General features: G+C 34.2%; 5 protein-coding genes and 1 long non-coding RNA gene across 9 annotated transcripts in view; 3 read left to right on the plus strand and 3 right to left on the minus strand.

The window, feature by feature from the left end:
- The window catches only part of Syt14 (Synaptotagmin 14), a 103083-nt gene extending 100087 nt beyond the window's left edge, over nt 1–2996 (minus strand). For 2 of the 3 annotated variants that reach the window (XM_012294705.2, XM_076536746.1), the window contains exon 1: nt 2504–2640. The gene's annotated coding sequence lies outside the window, so the exon portion shown is untranslated. Of the gene's footprint in view, nt 1–2503; nt 2641–2856 lie in introns of those variants that run through there. The other variant, XM_076536747.1, reaches the window with a different exon arrangement.
- Nucleotides 826–5634, plus strand: LOC100876847 (maltase A3). 2 transcript variants are annotated; one of them, XM_003707367.3, is made up of 10 exons: nt 826–953; nt 2549–2728; nt 3379–3558; nt 3647–3804; nt 3868–4002; nt 4079–4284; nt 4364–4559; nt 4637–5091; nt 5151–5291; nt 5377–5634. In XM_003707367.3, coding segments are annotated over exons 1-10 (1854 nt in total). In that variant the 5' UTR covers nt 826–952; the 3' UTR covers nt 5579–5634. The 2 variants fall into 2 exon arrangements, with proteins under 2 accessions (XP_003707415.2, XP_076392854.1); XM_076536739.1 differs by lacking the exon at nt 826–953 and adding an exon at nt 1314–1492.
- LOC143265323 (uncharacterized) lies at nt 5347–7450 on the minus strand. The gene is made up of 2 exons (XR_013039747.1): nt 7074–7450; nt 5347–6517 (listed from the first exon to the last, which is right to left on the minus strand). It is a non-coding gene; the product is annotated as an uncharacterized LOC143265323 (long non-coding RNA).
- Nucleotides 6357–8069, plus strand: LOC100876958 (uncharacterized). The gene is made up of 4 exons (XM_012294713.2): nt 6357–6498; nt 6575–6698; nt 7450–7640; nt 7718–8069. The coding sequence occupies exons 2-4, from the start codon at nt 6596–6598 to the stop codon at nt 7718–7720; spliced, it is 297 nt and encodes a 98-aa protein (XP_012150103.1). The 5' UTR covers nt 6357–6498; nt 6575–6595; the 3' UTR covers nt 7721–8069.
- A 953-nt stretch (nt 8070–9022) lies between these two features.
- On the plus strand, nt 9023–12478 carry CD98hc (CD98 heavy chain). Its single transcript, XM_003707240.3, has 9 exons — nt 9023–9440; nt 9822–10203; nt 10280–10524; nt 10598–10723; nt 10797–11023; nt 11096–11279; nt 11352–11578; nt 12038–12187; nt 12266–12478. The coding sequence occupies exons 1-9, from the start codon at nt 9216–9218 to the stop codon at nt 12339–12341; spliced, it is 1842 nt and encodes a 613-aa protein (XP_003707288.1). The 5' UTR covers nt 9023–9215; the 3' UTR covers nt 12342–12478.
- LOC100882092 (JNK1/MAPK8-associated membrane protein) lies at nt 10796–14800 on the minus strand. The gene is made up of 4 exons (XM_003707242.3): nt 13238–14800; nt 13000–13169; nt 12862–12938; nt 10796–12788 (listed from the first exon to the last, which is right to left on the minus strand). Exons 1-4 carry the CDS (start codon nt 13708–13710, stop codon nt 12573–12575), a joined length of 936 nt encoding a protein of 311 aa, XP_003707290.1. The 5' UTR covers nt 13711–14800; the 3' UTR covers nt 10796–12572.
- Between the last annotated feature and the right edge of the window lie 86 nt (nt 14801–14886).

Raw genomic sequence — 14886 nt, forward strand, 5'->3', positions numbered from 1 at the left:
ACGTACAATTTTAAGCAGATACGTGCGCGTCAAAGTAAAACATGTATGCTTCTTTTTCGGTAAATGTGCACCTTTTTAATCACGCTCTCGTGCGCTTATAATTGAATTGGTCGTTGCAAAGAGAGATCCTCCACGACTTTTGAAGGTCGAGAATTCAGTGACGAAAGTGATAATAAAAAAAAAAACAGAAATCGCGCAAGGAATTTTGCTCTTATGTCGTTAAGTACTTTTCTCTGTCGCACGAATATGACCCGCTGAGATATCGTAGCTAAGTATCACGCGTTTGTATCTCTTTCAGCTACCACGAAACGCATTAACCAATTTTTTTTTCCAGGAATTCGAGCGAGAAAGTGTGTCGCGAAAGATTGTGCACGGCGATTATTCGTTCGCTCCATAAATCCATTACTTGATAAATGCGAAAATATATTCGTAGCTTTTGTGACTAAAAACTAACCGAACGATAATTACTACTGCAATTACATCTTCGTTTCAAAGAAAATAACTTCTATTTAATCACTTTTTATTCTATGTATAAAATTGAAGACCTCTGTTTTCGATTAAAAAAAAAACGATCCAATTAAGGAAGAAAAAGACAACGATGTTTTTGTCGCGATAAAGAAACTAATTAACCCCTGACTCGCCAATTCGCAACGAGCGACGATTAAACTTTTTTACCGCTCGATGAAACGTGCTAACAACAATATTTTTGTCGCGAACGATCTCAGTTGCAGAAAACGGAAATTTTATTTTGGGCTAAAGACACGAAAGTCGCGATGCGAGGAACGTTTTATTTGTACTCGTAATTATTCCACAAATAAGCTGAAGGCAAACAATCTCTGTAGATTTAGCTTCGACGGAATTACGGTTCAATATTTTACGAAGATTTTTCTGCGTCAACTTTCGAAAGCCTCCTGCAAACGGAGAGCCTGAAGCTCTTCATCGAAATCAAAACAGTAAGACGTTATTAAAGATGTGCAAAAAGAAGATATCCATTTTTAAGTGTACGCATTGCAAAATTAAATTGAATAGCTTTGATCTCCGACTTTAAAGAGGAACTTCTGAATTATATCGGAAATTTGAACGTCCGGTCAATCAATTTGAACACAAAGAGTCAAAGAGAGGAAATTCCGGAAAGGTTCAGGAAATTTCGTGGCCTAGATTTTCCACAGGATCGTAAAGAGTAACCATAAAATTCGATCCGAATTGATCAAACGATAGGTAGATATTCGGGAACGTACAAACAAATATTCCGTTTCATACGGCTATCGTAGGTAGATCAATCGCGGAGCTTTTGCAGCAAACCATCTGTAAATTTCATTCATAATTGGAAAGCCTCCTCCTCTTCCTTTGACAACTGCTATATTTCTCGCGATAGATGCAAAACAACCACGAGAAATCAATCGTCTGGGTCATCGTTATCTGACAGCACTATGCAAATTGCAAGCAGTTATTTTTCTGCATTCGCGAAACACGGTGTCCATCTCCGACTGGAGTATCAAATCGTTCTGTTATTCTTCGAATAAACAAAATAATTGCATGAATTAAATAGAGCTGCGCAGTAATCGCTGGAAAACGAAGAGGATCTAACGTTTGTAAGGTACGAGAAAGCCCTTTACAGAAAAAATTCGCGAAACAGAATTTCGACAAATCCCGTTGCAGGATTAATATTAACGTAAAAGTTCTTTCGTTCGTGTATCTTTTAATTCGACGAGTTAATTGGGATTATGAATAATAAAATTACATTTGCTCGTTAATAAAACGCGAACGGCGGCCGATATATTTTTCGGGATTAAAACAGTGGGACATCGTCAGTTTTACGAATCCGCTGGAATTTTAATTAAGCGAGAGACGATGGAATTAATTACGCTGAATGTACGATTTCAAGTTGGCAGGATCACGATATTCACCGATGAAAAACGGCGCAAAATGTGCGCCGACGTTTTAGGACTTTAACTTCTTTTTATTGGATAATACTTTCAAATATTCAGCGAGGTTATTTAAAATCGAGTTAGTAAAAGCTTTCGCCGCAAAATGCATTGTAAAAATTCATTGATCATTCGAACACGAGAGGCTGTCACAGAAAATTAGATTTGACAAATTAAATATTTTTGGAACATTGCAATTTTGAGCTTTGAAGCTTTGTGTATTCTAGACATGAAAAATATGATTGCAATTTTGGCGGATTATATCTCAATCGTTCCCCGTTAAATCTACCCTTATACTTACATAAGCTTAGATCGTAATCGACCCATCTACTCGTTGTTCGAGGGATTAAGCTACTTTCCGGCAAATCGATTACCAGAATTCTGTGTGCCTTCCTCGAGCAAAAATCCTTATCGTGATCAACGTCGTGGATTAATTTAAAAGAACCTGTACCTTGTTCAACGTAAACAATGGCGTGGTCTCGACATTTCTCGAACAAGAAACTAAACGCGATAAGGACACATCGTGATAGCACCGATAATAACCCGATTTCTGTCACAGTTACAACGTATATACTTACATATATATAAACAGGATAAGTCATACGTCAGCTCGTTAGTTTCAGTGAAATCAACGACGATGACCACGTTCAAGGGACGTTTATTGTTGACCGTGTTAGTTTTGGCCACTGCTGGCAAGTGTAACGAACTGGTGGACAAGGAATGGTGGGAAACCGCGTTGGTTTATCAAATCTGGCCAAGAGGATTCCAGGATAGCAACGGAGATGGTGAGGGTGACTTGAAGGGTACGTTATGACCTGAACTCAGAATCCACAGGTGTGTTGATGCTTCCGACAAGTGGTCTGCTTATACAATAAATGTTAAGGTCGAAAACAAAGTACACGGTGATTAATCGCGAATTAAATGTACCTACCCAGAAGGTAAAAGAATTACACATCCTTGAGAGAGAATCCGAGAACACTGAACTCTTCCAAGCTCCTATATTTTCAAATGCTTGATTCACAGATTTCGAAATTTTTTAATTGTTTCAAAAGCTACTTGATTATTCCTAGTATGCGACATTTACGCTATTAGTAAATGGATGCTTCGTCCACCATAGACAAAAATTTCAATTACGTCAGTAATGGAAGTCCTCTATAATTCTGAAACAATTTCAACTAAAAATCCGCTGCTCCCTATTATCATTGGTTGGTCAAGATACCAACCGAAGCTATTTCAGTTTTCCTTTGAGGCGAATGATAATGCACAATCGATACGTTATCGTACGATGGAAATATTTTTCCATGCACCAATAACACAGAAACTGCAGGATGTGAAACTCGATACAGTAATCGATCGACCGTGATAAGAAGTGCTTATTTTACAATCGCGTAAACAAATGCATTCTTTAAGATAGCATTTGCAGAAAACATTAGTACATCATGTTTTTACACAGGTATTATCAAACGTCTTGATTACCTTCAAGATCTTGGCATCGACACGATTTGGTTAAATCCAGTTTATCCGTCGCCACTGATTGATTCTGGTTACGATATTTCCAATTACACCGACATAAATCCTGTTTTTGGTAATCTCGAGCATTTTGATGAATTCGTAGGAAAAGCACATGAACGTGGTATGTTTCAGTGGTTGATTATTATGTTCAGTATAAATGTACCAAAATTATAAAGTATAACCAAAATGTACCAAATAAAATGTTTCAGACTTAAAAGTTATATTGGATGTGGTACCAAATCATTCTAGTAATGAACACGAATGGTTTCTGCAATCGAGTAAAAATGTTTTGCCATACAAGGATTACTACATTTGGGCAGATGGAACGAAAGATGCTGAGGGCAAAAACATACCACCTAATAATTGGGTAATGTACTTGTACTTCTTAGAGTGAGTTCCTTAATCTAACTAAATTCTATATTTCATTCAGGTGAGTACCTACAGTGACAAAAATGGATCTGCATGGACATGGCATGATGTACGACAACAGTGGTATTATCACAAATTTCATCGATCCCAGCCTGATCTCAATTTGAGAAATGAAAATGTGATTCAAGAATTATTGGTAAAGTATTTGCAGTTATGGCAACCAGAATTCATAATTGAACAAAAAAAATTAGAGGACTGTCTTCACGTTTCAGAATGTTTTTAACTTCTGGTTGAAAAGAGGAGTTGATGGTTTTCGAATCAATGCAGTATCGTATTTCTTTGAGGACCTAGAGTTAAGGGATGAACCTGATTTAGAAAATAGAACCTTCACAACTGGATTACCAGAAAATACAGCTCTTCTGTATACATTTAGGTCATATATCAATGACTGGGTAGAAAAAAACAATGCTAGTTCAAAGTATGTATGAAAATAGCATAAATTCCATTGGTTTTTATTAATAGTATTTATATTGCAATAATGTACCTTTAATGTATAGATTATTGGTTGCTGAATCTTATGATTCTGATGAAGTATTGATTTCATTGTATGGTAATGATACTCACCAAGGAATACCACCTTATAATTTTCGTTTCATAAAAAATATTCAAAATACAAGTACTGCAGAACATGTTAAAAATGTTCTACAGGATTGGTTTGAAAAACTTCCAAATAATGCCAGCACAAATTGGGTGGTAAAGTTACATATATCATAATAATACTTCTCCAACCATTGTACTTAATCTAAACAGCTTGTTTTAAATAATTCTAGCTTTCTAATCATGATAATTCAAGAGCAGCTTCAAGGATTGGACTAAACCGTGTTGATGGACTTCACATGCTCAATTTACTATTACCTGGTCAGGCATTCACTTATTATGGAGAAGAGATTGCAATGTTGGACAGAAAGATGTCATGGAATGAAACAATTGATCCTATGGGTCGTTCAAGGACAAACAAAACATACGAAAATTATTCCAGAGACCCTGCAAGAACACCAATGCAATGGAACTCTGATACATCTGCAGGATTTTCAACCAATAAGACTACATATCTTCCTGTTCATTCAGAGTACCCAGATAGGAATGTTGAAACACAACAAAATGAGACACAGAGCAACTTAAATACCTATAAGGCTCTTGCTGCTCTTAGAAAAGATAAAATTTTTACTCATGGACAATATGAATTTCAAACTTTAAATAATGACCATGTATTTGTTTTAAAAAGGTCTGTATAAAACAATGAAGTATCTATTCATATACTCATCCAACATGATTTGTTATTAGGTTTTTGGAGAATTCCTCAGTGTATATAGTGGTCATAAATCTGGGTCTTCGGCAGGAAAGAGTTAATTTAACGTCATTGTATCCCGACCTAGAAGATTCTATGGAAATCGCTGTTGCTTCCAGTAACGCAATTAACATGCCGTAAATATATATTCATAGTTTAAACGCTGTTCAAGCGGTAATAAAAAATACAGGCCATAGAAAATATTTAACTTTATTTTTTTAGGGAAGTGATTTCAGCAAGCAACTTCGTGCTCACTGCCAATGCGGCATTGGTATTAAAGGGCGAGGAGAACAATTCACGTATTGAAACATCTACTACAATTCCAGAATCAAACTCCACGAATACTAGTTCTGCTGCTACATTCGAATCAATATTACAGTTAACAATAAGTACAATTATCATGACACTATTGTTCAGATATTGAAAATTTTTATTTTCATTTTCTTACATTAAAAGCTGCCATTTGCTAAAAACATTAAACACGTATGTTTATTTTGATTCACTATAGTTTTAAGCGGTGTTTTTGATAATTTCACCGAATTTTTTAGATCCCCCTAGTTCCTATATTCCTCTAGATTTCTTCTAGAGTTTACCCATCATCATTTTACGCATGTATGTTGATATGGTCCTATCTATACGCGGCGTATCTATTTCTGTCAACAGAGACACTGACCTCAAGTGTCATTCCGATTCTAAACTGTCATTGCAATATATGTATATTGATGAGAACACATTTAGATATGTTCATACAACGAACTTTGAATGTATTGAATGACTAATAACAAGCTAAGCAATATAACCCCAAGTGCCATGTGTCTAGAAGTCAGTCGCATGGACACTAAAATCATGTTTAGTATATAAAGACGTTTTAATCAGTGCAAAGTCGTACATGCGAGTAACAGGCGATACGGATTTATCGCTATTTGCAATACAAACAAGAAAGTGAGGTAAAGAAAAGCTTAAAATAGTTTGGTAGTCGGTAAACGGGGCGAATATGTGTGTCACACAATGTTTGCAATCACAAATTACATTTCATGATGCATCCGAGACGAGTTACGCTTTCACGATGCGCCGTTGATTCCCTTGTTCTAATCAAGGCGACAGTGAATTTAAAACAAGGCGTAAATACATGCTTGATCGCCTTTAACGTATCTCCCGCAAGATAAGAGCGAAAGACAATAATAGGGGCGACAAAAGAGTTTTCGCCATTCAATTGGTATCTATTCGTGTCTATATTTGTTCGTGCACATGAATACCGCGCTCGTCTCTTTGTTGTGCCGTTTTCTTCTGTCGATTCATTATTAACGATCAACCGAAATCGCCGTCTCGCCTTCGTAAACATACGTACGTATCCTCGTTCTGTCTAAAAGCAAACGAAAAGAAGATGATTTAAAAAACGCGTTAATTGTCATTCTAATAGTGCGTGAAGAAGTATGAGACAATGGAACGTAAAGAACCTAACGAATACACTCGCCTCCTTTACGGTAAATCAATCTACGAGGCGATACAAATCAATGGATCTAATGGAAAACAGAAGGACCCAGGTTTGATTAATTTTTTTTTAAAGATACGCGAAATGAAAGCAAGTGAAATTAAGCTTATAAAATCTGAGCTTTGAAAGCCATAATTCGAATCGTGAAGCTTCGAACCCTCCTAGCAGTGACGTAACGAGGTTAGACAGAGCCCCTTGTTTACTAAGTGACAAATATTTGGAACTTTGTTGCATTTTGTCTCTAATAATAATTTCCATTAAAATTTTTAGATCTACAGACTTTGATGTCTGGAACTTTTAAACTTTACAGAATAATATAGTAAAAAAAAGTAGCTCGAAAAAACTTTCCACGATCCGAAGTAGAACGCTGTGATAAAAGTTTGGAAATCTCCAAGCTTTTATTGTAATAAGTATAGTTCGTATTTACTCTATTATCTTCATATCTGCATTGTGTTTACATCCTATGCAACGTATAATCGAATGATTCACTTTTCAAATTTGAACTCAACCAATCATGTTTTGCTGCTATGCGCGCGCAATGGTTGCATATATTTCGTTCCTGTAACGAAAATTCGTGAGTTGAAAGACGGCTTCAAACTAAAATTCAATGAATTGTAATTGAAGTATGAACGAATTTGCGGAAGAATTTAACGCGTGAACGATGTAAATATTGCATAAAAGAAACATACGAATACGACTCTTACTTAAACATTTACTGTTGTTACACTTAACATAAATACCCACATTAAGAAGAAACAAAGTCACAAGGCAGACATGTACATGGAGAAAACACTTCGTTTCAGAATCGGTGAATGACAACTTTAGATACTATACTATTGAACCAATATGGATGAATATTCGATTATGCATATTTTGGTTTCTATGGGTATTATTGATAGTGGTGCTCCTTGCATCCATACTATCTTATTGTTGTTTGCAAATACAAACATGTACTAATCTCGGGAAAATAATTACCTTGAATGCCACAAGAGCAGTAAGTACTTGAACGAATCTTGTCACTGATTTTAGATTAAATAATTTCGATATTATATAACCTAAATCTAATTTCAGTAAATTTTCCACATACCGAAGAACGTGAAACTAATCAAATGTTTCCGGCAAAATCCGTGATAGAAGATCAGTTGTCGAAAAAAGATAGTTATCTTTTAGATATAGGATAAGGTCGTAATTGCTTATGCTGCGAAACTGAACGGAGATCTAAAGACGGCGAGAGATTAGGACGAAACCAATTAGGAAGCAACATAATAAATATTAAGTAGATTGTACATACGTGTATTATTTTTTTATTTGTATATTTATCTGTGTAAAAGAATGTACGTATCAATCATATTGTAAAAAACTATTTATAAATATCTCATGGTAATTTGTATTATTAATAAATGCAGCTGTCATGCAAACGATACGCACAACTGACGATTTATGCCCTGCTTTTTTCATACAAGCAACGTCAGCATGTTACACGTACGAATCGAGCAACATTTATATTTATTATATACAGAAATTAGAAAATTTAAGAATTTGAATGTCATAGAATTCTTTTCTATTCTCTACATCTGGGTGGAACAAAAGACGAGAATTTTTGCTAAATATTGTTCTTAAGTATATAAATAACTTTCATGCCTTCACTTGGCACTCATGTCGGCCTTAGAAAATAGAATATAATGTTTCTGAAGTTTTCAACCTATCCACCCTTCTACTTACTGAGATTTTACTTAAAAATTACTAAAGGGACGTCAAAAATGGTTTCGCTCGATATCTTTTACATCAAGCCGTCCCTGCGTGGAAGTATTCGTCGATGAAACGATCAGTTCTGGGCTATGGTGTTATGGAACCCCAGGCAAAATATTGTACGAAACGAATTTTTTTAATCGTTTAAACATCTTTTAAACGATTCTTAACTATTGTATACATATTTGTAAAAATCTTTGAATAAATTAATATAAAAATAAGCGTACAAACTGAGATCTAAGTGTTCAATTAATTATACACCCTTATTTTAGGTGTAACTATTTCATTTGCCAAAGTAATTAACTCCAAAATACACAAATATTACTTACTTTCTTTTTTTCGTATTTTACTTATAAAATACTTTTGTCAAATGCTTTTACAATAAAATTACAAAATTGTTACAAAAATTGGGTTGGTCATTTTGATCTATGAACTCTATTAATGATATAAATATAGAGTAGTGTTTGTTCTATGAGTGTTATTTGGCTTTATCAAAAGGTAACATAGCTTAATATTATCTTTATCAAATTCCGAAGTGACGGTGCCCTTCCAGGTGCAAGGGTCGTCCCTGATTTTACTTATACCACTGCATCTGTGGTAGTACAAATAAATAGGCCCAAAAAGGGGAACGAGCAGTCAGATATCTCGATAGGGTAAAACGCGTTGGTCCAGTTGCTCCTGGAGCTGGAACGTTAAGGAAACGGTACAGAAGAGTGGTTTGAAACTTAAGAGGAAAGAAAGGATATCTGTGCGACAGATTCACACATCCCCGTTACGAGCAATTGCTTGAAAACGTCCTTGAAATTGGTCGGAGATCATTATGGAGAGTGGGAGGTTGGATTTAGATAGCGCTGAGGCGAACGGGAACAGTAAGGAAACGGCAGTTGCCACGTACAAGGCGCTACCGGACGAAGACTGCAACAGGCAAGACAAAGGAGAAAATATCGCTATGGGAAAGCCGAATAACGAAACTGATATTGACGATGAGGTGCATGAGAAAATTCTCAAAGACGAGAATAAAGTCACTCCCGTGAAAGATGCAGAGGTAGGTCACTGGGCATGTTTTAGGGCACACCTAGACCCTCGTGCGATCAATAAGATGCTCCATTTTCGTGCACTGTTGAAAGCATTTCTTTTGTTTCGTCATCTCGTTTTTATTTCATATAAATATAATTGATGTTTCCTTAATCTCATCTTATATTTATTCATCTTTTAAGAACTTAGTGTTGCATCATGCTTGGAACAAGCTTTGAGGAAAGAACCATGACTCACTGAATAGTCAAATGAATATATAAAAAATATTTATTAAACCTTTAATTCAACAATTTTTTAAAATACGCTTTTTTTAGTTCTTATGCAATAAAAGAATAAATTTTTTAGGTTATTAGTGTTGATAGTCTTAATACATTACTTTCTGTATCGATAGGTAATCAAATTTATTTCTGAGAATGGAGATGCTAAGATCGATATTGAGACTGTTAAACAAGCCCTTTCTGGAATGGGCAAGGAGGAATTAATGAAATTTGCTAACGACCCATTTTGGATTCGATTAAGATGGTTCTTATTTATTAGCTTTTGGCTACTTTGGGTTGCTATGCTAGGTGGTGCCATAGCTATTGTAGTAATGGCACCAAAATGCACAGCACCAAAACCAAAAGAATGGTGGGAAAGAAGTCCTATTGTACAGCTAGATCCTGTAGAGACAAGCAGTCATAACTTGAAAGGCATTGAATCTCTGTTAGATACTTTGAAAGCACAAAATGTAGATGCAGTGTCTCTTGCATCTGTAATTAAAGAAAGTGCAACAGGTATGTGTTAATACATATAGTTCTTTTTACATTAATATAAAATGTATGTACTGATATATATTATTTTGGAATGTAGGAGGAATAGAAGATTTCAGGGATATTAAGCCAGAAGTGGGAACTATAAGTGATCTGGAGGCTCTCATAAAGAGTGCAAAAGAAAGAGATCAGCATATTATTTTAGAATTAGATCCAACTCACACATCAACTGAACATCAATGGTTCAAACGTTCAGTAGCAAAAGAAGATCCATTTACATCTTACTATGTTTGGGCTGATGGACAAACAGCTTCTGATGGTAGACGTAATCCACCTAACAATTGGGTTAGTTTTAATTTGTCTCAAATTACAATTTTATTACTTCATATTATACTTTACAATACATATTTTTATTTAGTTGAGTGTAAATGGAGGATCAGCATGGGAATGGAATGAACAAAGAGAACAATATTATCTTCATCAGTTTAATAAAACACAACCCGAATTGAATTACAATAATCCAGCAGTGGTGGGAGAATTTTTGGTAAGCTCTTTTTTATCTCTGTAGTTATGTTAAACTCTGAAATATGGTAAATAACACTTTATTATTCCTATAGGAAATTTTAAGCCACTGGTTAAAGTTGGGGATCAGTGGTTTCCGTTTAGCCAATACTCAGTATCTAACTGAAGATCCAGAACTTCGTGATGAATATAGAAGTAAAGTTCCTACTGATGCAGATAATTATGATTCACTAGTACATGCTTATACTAGGGATCGCCCGGAAAATGCCGCGGTATTATCAAAGTGGCATGAAAGAGTGCATAATGAAACAGGAGGCTCAGGGTAAGTTGCACTTGATGATAATTATGTATATGTTACATATCTCATAAACTTGTGTATTTAATTATATTTTAGGTTGTTCACCCTTCAAGATGATATTGGTACTGATATGTTACAAGTTTACAATGAAAAAATGCGACTTATTCATATACCACAAAATTCTCAGTTCCTTGCAAATGCAGATAGCAGTATAAATGCTACAACCTTGCAAAAAGGTATTTCACATTGGCTCAACCTCACATCTTGGCCTGCTTGGAACGTAAGTTATCAATAATAGTGATTAAAATACCTTTAATTATAACAAATGAAGTACAATGTAATTGTATCTTAGATTAATACTAAAACGCAAAGCATGAGACAAAGAATGCCTGCAGACATTGTGGACAGTTTAACGCTCATGACGTTACTTTTACCTGGAACTCCGATACTCAGGCTAAATGATACGTTATCCGCAAGGGATGCTTTTGCAACATTATCAAAAGCACGTGAAAGTTCAACATTCCTTTATGGAGAGACAATGCTTGAAACTGTTAATGGAAGTGTATTTGTCTATACCAGGTAATGTAGTAGTACTTTTATATAATTACTAATACTCGTTTTTAATTTGTACATTAACTTTATATCAACAATTAATGCCAATTACCGACAAATAACACTTAAAATTTATGGTGTGTAGAATCAATCTTATACGTAAATATCAAAGATTGTTAAATCCATTTAGATCTCAATTGCAATAAATCGTCTCAATTGTCCTTTGACAAAAACCCCCAATAATTCACAGAACTGACACAAACGTACATACTATTATGTAATTTACTAACCAAAGATTAATTTGACTTGTTCCATGCTTCCTGCTATGCAACACAGGAGCTGGTGAGTGCTCTTACTAACATACTGCATGAGATTTTTTTTTATAATTATAAGTAACCATTTTGACTAATCTATATATATTAATCTAATTAATATTGCTAAAATTAAATGTTTGAAAAATTATATTAAAGTCGATTAATTGTTTAGGTTAAAGAGCGGTAATCCTGGCTATCTTGTGGCCTATCAATCAGCAGAGGAGCCTACCATATTGGATTTATCTTCCATACCAAAAATTTCGGAAGAAATTAGTGTAGTTACGCATAGTCCTAACTATGTGCAAGATGGCGATACAATAAAGTAAAGTATTATTTAATTATTTTCGTGGAATAAATTTTGCAATGTTTCATTACTGATAAAATATTTTTTCCATTACAGAACAAAGTTGTACTCTAAAAGCGTTCCTATATCGGCAAAGAGTACAGTTGTCTTAACTTTCGTTCCACAGAGTTAACTGCCGAAATAAAATATGCTCAACTTATTTATAATAATCTCTTGCTTATCAATCTTAAACAATGGCATTTATTATGTATCATTATATTATCGCTTGTATGAATTGTGAATCAATGTAATTAAATGTGATGCAGCAAAGATGCAAAATGTTTTAATTAATTCGCCACTTTTTCTGCAAAAAATGAAGTTTTTATTTTAATTAGATCAACAATAAATATTTTTATGATACTGTTTATTGGATATGAAGTTTGTCCGGATCTGTAAATCTTGCTGTAAGAATATAAAATAATGCTGGTAAAGGAACTAAAGTGAGCATTGCTGGATGAAAACTTAAGCCACGAAGAGTCGCTACCGCGACTACCCCATATCCATGTAATAGCCAGTGGCCTAAAATAACTATTATATTTTTCATATCCGATACGGAACTTAATAATAATGACTTCATTGTCTGAAAAGAAGAATAAGCATTGATAAATTTCAATATTCGAACACATTTATATAAAGTATTTAAAAGGAATTACCTGATTTAATTTAAATGCAAAATGTGCTGCATTAGATAAAACTGATAGTGTTATAGTTATGTATGGAAATGAATAATCTGTAAGACAATGCAAAAATTAGAAATATGCTGTCTTTGCAACACTGAGTATTTTACTTACATATCAGACCACTACCAATTGCATGTAACAATGCAAGAATAGGATAGAAATATAGAGCAGCATAAATTGAAAACTTTCCTTGTTCTGGTAAAAATTTCTTAGCAATCAGTGGCCTTATCAATAACATGATAGCTGTTCCTAAGGTGTAAAAGACGAAAACCATAGTATACCTAAAAGTTCAATAACTAAGTAACTGTTGAAATAAGAAACAATAAGTTAAAGTTTTGGAAGTACTAACAGAGGATAAACTGCTTCTTGCGTACAATGTAAAGTTTCTTCATAATTTGGACTAGGATTGTGCAATAACGTATACCAGTCTGAAAGTTTTGTGGCTCTACATGATCTAATTGTAAAAGTACCTATAGGATCTGTTAATTGTAAAGTGATAAGAGATGCAGCAACAACCTCAATCAAAGCAGATAAATGTAGTGCAATCACTTCCTTCGGTATATTGCGTCGCATAGATACCATATCAATACAAAACCAATGTAATACCAATGCTAGCAGTACCATGAACCCAAGGTATAACCAGTCATAAAATTGTGGCTCATCATCGCAAGGTACACATATAGAAGATGCATTTGCCCTAAAACCTCGAGGGCACGCACCACAATCGGTCCAATTGCCATCAGGAGACAATTCCCTTCCACAGTATAAGCCAGGACATCGAGTAAACAGACTTAGAGCACTTGCTTTTGATACCGAACACATGAAGGATCCAATAAAAAAAAATTACTATCAAAATGCCAAGTGATCGTTTTTGTTTACTTTCAAAGTGAACATTAAGAAATACGTATTAGTTTCCGAAATAATATAAGATAATCATTTGAAGGTTAACCAACAAGAATATAATAGGTCATGTAATGTGATGCAATAACAACATAATTTTGCAGTTGTGTTATACGTTTTAAATTTTATTAGTTTAAACTAAATATACAGTTTAAGTAGATATTTTACTTTAACATTTAATGAATCGTTTTAACAAGTATACTGTTTATAAAATATGATGAATTATGTAACGTCATCTGATGGTTACACTTTGTATTCCTTAGGGTCGGTTTACACTAATAGAACAACTAGATTTTTGGCTCCCCCTAGGTCTTTCAAATCTCCACAGTCTCCTCTGGCTTTCACTAAACTCCTCTAAGCTCGTTTTGTCACTGTTAGATAATAATACATTCTACCAATAGAAACTTAGCCTCATTTTGTGAGAAAATCGTAACGATAAATTATTGTTCATGTTGCGCAGATTACTCTGGTTAGTTTTAATACACTTCGTAGTCAAGGGTAACACAAACGATGAAACGACATGTAACGCCATGCGTGTGTGTTCTGTGATCTTTACACAAATTACTTTTCTACATCATCATTTCTTTCGACTATTCATATGTTTTTCTTTATTGTGTATTTGAAATATTGATAATAGATTGGCATCATACTAATAATAAAGAGAGTTTTGAATCCAGCGCGTTCCCTTGCGAAACACAATATAGATCAGTAAAATCACGCATGCCGTGTATACTATGCGAAATCTATTAGCGTATATAGCGTGAGTAACAAAAATACAGAAGGGATTCAAATACAGATTTACATGAAAATATACAGTAATAAAAGGGAAACAAAAGTTTATGTTAGGTACAGTTATAAATGTAAAATAATTCGTTTAAAATATACATGAAAGATAAATATATATATGCATACATGTAAATGCATATAATATACAATTATATCTAGCGTTGTTAAGACACGTTCATAGCCACAAAAACAGTGAACAGTGTTGCATCGTTGAAAAGTAATAATTAGAAATGGAAACATGGTTTCACATAATTTTTAGTCAAAAATTTATCAAATTATTAATACAGCAATCATTTAAACACAAATTCAAAT

This window comes from Megachile rotundata, chromosome 10, assembly GCF_050947335.1.
Source record: "Megachile rotundata isolate GNS110a chromosome 10, iyMegRotu1, whole genome shotgun sequence".
Taxonomy (NCBI): domain Eukaryota; kingdom Metazoa; phylum Arthropoda; class Insecta; order Hymenoptera; family Megachilidae; genus Megachile; species Megachile rotundata.

Excerpts from the sequence above, each read along its gene's own strand:
- LOC100876958 (XM_012294713.2), top strand. The coding sequence starts at position 6,596 with ATGGAACGTAAAGAACCTAACGAATACACTCGCCTCCTTTACGGTAAA. Across the intron at positions 6,699-7,449 it reads TGGAAAACAGAAGGACCCAG|AATCGGTGAATGACAACTTT; the intron begins GTTTGATTAATT and ends ACTTCGTTTCAG.
- CD98hc (XM_003707240.3), top strand. The coding sequence starts at position 9,216 with ATGGAGAGTGGGAGGTTGGATTTAGATAGCGCTGAGGCGAACGGGAAC. Across the intron at positions 10,525-10,597 it reads GTAATCCACCTAACAATTGG|TTGAGTGTAAATGGAGGATC; the intron begins GTTAGTTTTAAT and ends ATTTTTATTTAG. Across the intron at positions 10,724-10,796 it reads CAGTGGTGGGAGAATTTTTG|GAAATTTTAAGCCACTGGTT; the intron begins GTAAGCTCTTTT and ends TTATTCCTATAG.
- LOC100882092 (XM_003707242.3), bottom strand. The coding sequence starts at position 13,710 with ATGTGTTCGGTATCAAAAGCAAGTGCTCTAAGTCTGTTTACTCGATGT. Across the intron at positions 13,170-13,237 it reads CAAGAAGCAGTTTATCCTCT|GTATACTATGGTTTTCGTCT; the intron begins GTTAGTACTTCC and ends TTGAACTTTTAG. Across the intron at positions 12,789-12,861 it reads TTGCATTTAAATTAAATCAG|ACAATGAAGTCATTATTATT; the intron begins GTAATTCCTTTT and ends TCTTCTTTTCAG.
- LOC100876847 (XM_003707367.3), top strand. Across the intron at positions 2,729-3,378 it reads TGGTGAGGGTGACTTGAAGG|GTATTATCAAACGTCTTGAT; the intron begins GTACGTTATGAC and ends GTTTTTACACAG. Across the intron at positions 3,559-3,646 it reads AGGAAAAGCACATGAACGTG|ACTTAAAAGTTATATTGGAT; the intron begins GTATGTTTCAGT and ends AAAATGTTTCAG.